General features: G+C 48.1%; 1 protein-coding gene across 1 annotated transcript in view; it reads left to right on the top strand.

The window, feature by feature from the left end:
- Nucleotides 1–1,707, top strand: part of SRPRB (signal recognition particle receptor, B subunit) — a gene marked incomplete at its 5' end in the record, with an annotated part of 5,923 nt that extends 4,216 nt beyond the window's left edge. The window contains one exon of the mRNA XM_009865277.1: nt 1,491–1,707. Within this exon, the coding sequence (XP_009863579.1) occupies nt 1,491–1,707 (217 nt within the window). The remainder of the gene's footprint in view (nt 1–1,490) is intronic.
- Between the last annotated feature and the right edge of the window lie 2,846 nt (nt 1,708–4,553).

Below are 4,553 nucleotides of genomic sequence, written 5' to 3'. Positions count from 1 at the left end.
CTACACACACTCAGAGATGAGCGTTTTACCTTTCTGTTGCCTTTGGGTCCTATTTGCTGGTTTGCAGTTAATGGCAAGACAGTCTTGCCTGCAAGAGGAAGAGTGTAGCTCAAATGCATGTTTGTGGCATATGGCCATTCTTGTTGCCAAGTGGAGGACTTTGCAACGTTGCTTTTATGGTTGGACTGCATGATCTTGAGGGTCGTTTCCACCCTAAATGGTTCTGTGATCCTATAATCTTTTTGGCCAGTAGATGGCAGCTTGGTTATTGGTGCTGGTGCCTCTTCTAGGCTGAATACCCGTCCTTCCTATTTTTAAGGGAGGAATTACCATGATTTCAAGCTCTCCAGGAAATAAGCGTTCCTTGGTTCAAATGTTGAGCATTTGCCGGTTACCCGTGTGTAGAAGTTGAATTTCTAGGTGGGTTCTGTGTGCCCCTTTGGGTGATATTATTCCTGTAGGCTGGCAGATTTCTGCCATTCTCCTCCCTGCTCTGCTCCGCTTGGATGTTATTGTGTGGAGAACCCAAGAAGTGTCTGCTTTCTTACTCTTGAATCCACACCCCTGGGCAGTGTCTTTCTTTCCCTGTGTCCCATTAATTTAGGTCCATTCTGTGAATAGGGAGTAGCTGGGCTTGACTGAGAGCAGGCACTGCCACACTGCTTTGACTCTGAAAAGGGTGCAGCACTCCACCTGTGAGCCTTCTCTAGGAAGGTGAAGGCCTGAGGAGAGATTGCTGTTTGCAGCTGTGTCTGGTGCAGCCCCTTGACTTCCCTAGCCTTGCTTTTTGCAACCTCAGAGGCCATCGAACTGCAGTGCCTCTGTGTCTGCTAGGCTGTTCCATCTCCTGCTGAGTGTGGACTAGGAGGTCCATCCTTCCTCATCACGTGGCAGGATGTTGAAGGGCATCCGCTGAAGGGCAGGAGCAGTAGTGACGTTGCAGCCTGGTCCATGGGCAGGCATTGCTCACAGGAGCAGTGGGGAGACTTGACCCCTACCTTCTCAGTCCCCAGAGGTATTTGGCACACTCGAGTGGCAGTGGGGTGAGCCCTTGCAGGATCCCCGGTATCGCAGGTGTCTATTTCTTCCCACTTGACATCTTAAACTAGTGCAGATCCAGAACACTGTGGGCTAAATCATGGTGATTGGTGCTTTCCATAGGGCTAATGAAGAGTAGAGAAATTCAGATGAGGACATCATTGCCTGTCTTTTCCTGTTTATTACACAAAGCCTGTTTAAGCACCCTGCCTTTGAGTGGTCTCGTCTTCTTTTCTTTAGCCTCTCTGCAGTTGGGCCTTCCAGTGGGTATTTAGGAGAAGTGGCCAAAGTGCCTGCCACTGCCTGTGCCTTGCAAGGCAGAGCCATGTGACCTTCTATCCTTGGTGTAGCTGGCATTCTGCTCATGGAGCTGGTCCAAAACACCTCCACAAATGCGGTGTAGGTAGTGGTCTGTTTCATGCTTCCTGACCTTTTCCCTTGTCTATCTGCAGCAATACCTTACGAGTGACCCGCTCTGCAGCCCCCACCAGCCTGGATAGCTCAGCCACTGGGGGCCCTGCCCAGCTGGGGAAGAAGGGCAAGGACTTCGACTTCTCTCAGCTACCCATGAAGGTGGAATTTGTGGAGTGCAGTGCTCGGGGCAGCAAGGGAGAAGAAGGAGATGCTGACTTTGAGGGCCTCAGGAAATGGCTGGCCAAGATCGCCTGAACAGAGAAGGGCAAGGCTGGAGGAAGAGACTTGGAGAGGGCAGGACACGCAGGGACTGAAAGGGAGAAGATGGTCTGAAGCACTCAGATCTCACGTTGCTGTAGAAAGTAGAAACTTAAGGTGGAAGTCAGCAATGTGGTATCTTCCTCTGCTGCTCATGGGCTTGGGAGCAACATGACTCAATTGCTGGTGTGATTTCCTCTCCCCTCTTCTTTTGTCTTCCTCTGGTGCTGGCCCTTCTGGGCTTCCATTTCCTTAATCTTTAGGCTTTTCATTTGGTAGTTGCCAAGCAGGTTAGGAAGGAATGTACTGCCAGGTGAATTTTAGATATTGGAATCTGTGTGTTGTCTTCTGTCTTGGTTTAGCGTTGCAATCTTGTTGCCTCCTGGAGCTATTAATCATCTCCTGATTTGGACTTCTTTCCCCACGCTCTCACTGCTTGGGAGCACTGTGCCCTGGCAAAGCACAAGGACTCTCTCAGTTGGGCAGTCATTAAGAAGAGTATAAAAAGCTATTTTTCTCTGTGTTTCCTACCTTCCCATTCTTCCAAACTGGTGCAGGCCCGTTTCTGTGGGACTGGAGTGGTTAAATGCCAAAAGCAGGCTGGCTGCTCTGCCATTGTCACTGTCACTCCATGTGTCCAGCTGTGATGTGTCTTTGGGTGATTTCCATTGTTGGGCTGTTCTTGAGAGTTTCTCTTTAACTGAGAGTTATGTCCTGAAAGCTTGTTTCTCTTTGCCTTTCCTTCCCATACTTCAGGCTCTTCTCCCACAGACATGTATGGACACTAAGTAGCAGAGTTATATGGGAGTGTTAGCTTGAAACTCTGAAGCAGGCACATTTTTTGATTCATACCTACGTTACATGAGAGATCTGGCAGGACAGACATTTGCTGTGCAGTCCCCTGCCTGCCTCCTGCTCCAGTGACTGCAGTAAGATCTTTCTTTGTGGCAAAGGGAGAGAGAAAGTTGAGTAGCTGTTAGCATGTTAGTGTGGTTCCTTCAGCTGATGAAAGTGCTGAAGGAAGAGGGAAAGGAAATGTGAGATTTTTCCAAGTTTGTTCTCATTTGTCTATGGCATTTAAAGCCAAAGTTGCTGCTCTGTGTGTGATCTCAACTGTTAAATCTTTCAGGGAGGATTCAAAGAATGCCTGTCACTGTAGTTATCTCAGTGGCTCAGGAGGCTGCTCGGAGTGTTGCAGGACTCCGATACCCCATGCTTCTGAACTGTTCAAGGGACATTTGCTCTCCTCCATCCCATGCTCTAGCCAGGAGAATCCGTTATCTAAAGCGAGATCTTCCAGCAGGTCAAGTAGGAGACAAGACCCTGGTGCAGTGCCAGGTGTTCAGCTTCCCATTCCTGAACAGCCTGAAGACACAGCTGCCCTGCCCAGCAGCTTCATAGAGCTTTGTGCTCTGATGGGGATGGTTTCTCTCTACACTGCATATTACTAGGTCCTATGGCATTGAAATCTTTCCTTTGTTGCTTCCTTTTTTGTTTAAGGGTAGAAGGGAGTGACTGACTCTTGTCTTTTGCAGGCTTCTCTCCTCTCTGTTTTGGGGCTTCTGTCATCACTCAACTGATCTAGCTTTTTCTGTCTGAGGCATCCTCTTTCTCCCTGTATCATTGCCAACTGTTAGAAGTGTTGTGAAGAGCAAGAACAGTTTTCAGCAAAGGCCTGTACTTGTAATAAAGCTGGGTCTTGCATTTCTAATCTTGTGAACTGAGTGGCTTTTCCACTATCCTTGCAGGTGGGAAGGTTTATGTATGTGAAGTATGTTACAATTCTTATATTTCCTGCAGTCAGAGTATTGTTGGAACATGTTTGTTAAGCTTTGAACTCCTTTAGCTGGACATCCTTCCTAGGATGCCTGCTTTCAATCTGTAGTGCTGAAGTGAGAATATTGCTGTTTCTTTGCATGGTTACTCTGCTTGCAAAGACCTGTCTCCTTGGAAAGCATACGCCGAACACCAGCCTTTGCCGGAGTAAGGGCAGAAGATAGCATGAGACCATGGCTGGTTTTAAGTTATTCATATTAAAAGTAGTCCTTAAATAAATTTCTTTTTTGCTTAAATGTTTGCTCTCAAGTCTGTCTTTAGTCTTTCTATATTGGCACCTGTCGCCTTCTCAGTGGTGTCAACTCTTCATGGACTAGGTCTTTGCTTCTGCTCAGCACGATGCTGGAGAACAACCCTCCCACTCTGTCTTGTCAAAAACAGTGCCTTCTCCACACAGAGCTCTTTTGGGGTGGGATTTTCTGGGAGTGTGTGTTTAATTCTTAGTCTGAATGTTAGAGACTTGGTGATCACACAGCAAAAACATACCCAAACCATCATCCAAAAAAATTAACAAAGAAGTCAACTTGCTCATATGCACAGGAAAGCTGAAGCCAGCTGCAATGCCCTGTGCTTGACTGTTGTGGTTTAAGTCACAGAGCGCTTGCCTTGCTCTGTGGTGGAGTTGGTTACAGCACTCTGCAGCTTTACAGCTGGATAGAGGTTCCTCAGCTTTCTCTGCCTGAGCACTGCAGCGGGGCTCGGGGGGCTGGACGGCAGCGTGGCTGAGCTGGGCCTGCACCCAGGGCTGCTTGGGCTGGAGCATGCGTTGGGCAGTTGCAGATCTGCATGTGTTTTTTGGGCCACACTCTGAGTGGTCTGTTAAAATATTTGGGGCTGCTTTTCCCTAGAGTCTGAGGGAAAAGGGCAGAACTGGAAACTGGATGTTATTGATTTGGTTTGGGGTTTTTTTTGTCCATCCAGTCAACTTTGGGCTTTGTTTTTTGGCTTTTGTATGTAAACTTGCTCCCAGCCTGTGGCTTTGTGCTGGCCAAGCAAACTACCTCTCC

Source organism: Apaloderma vittatum, unplaced genomic scaffold (assembly GCF_000703405.1).
Source record: "Apaloderma vittatum isolate BGI_N311 unplaced genomic scaffold, ASM70340v1 scaffold4382, whole genome shotgun sequence".
Taxonomy (NCBI): Eukaryota; Metazoa; Chordata; class Aves; order Trogoniformes; family Trogonidae; genus Apaloderma; species Apaloderma vittatum.
This window is presented reverse-complemented; position numbering and strand designations above follow the sequence as displayed.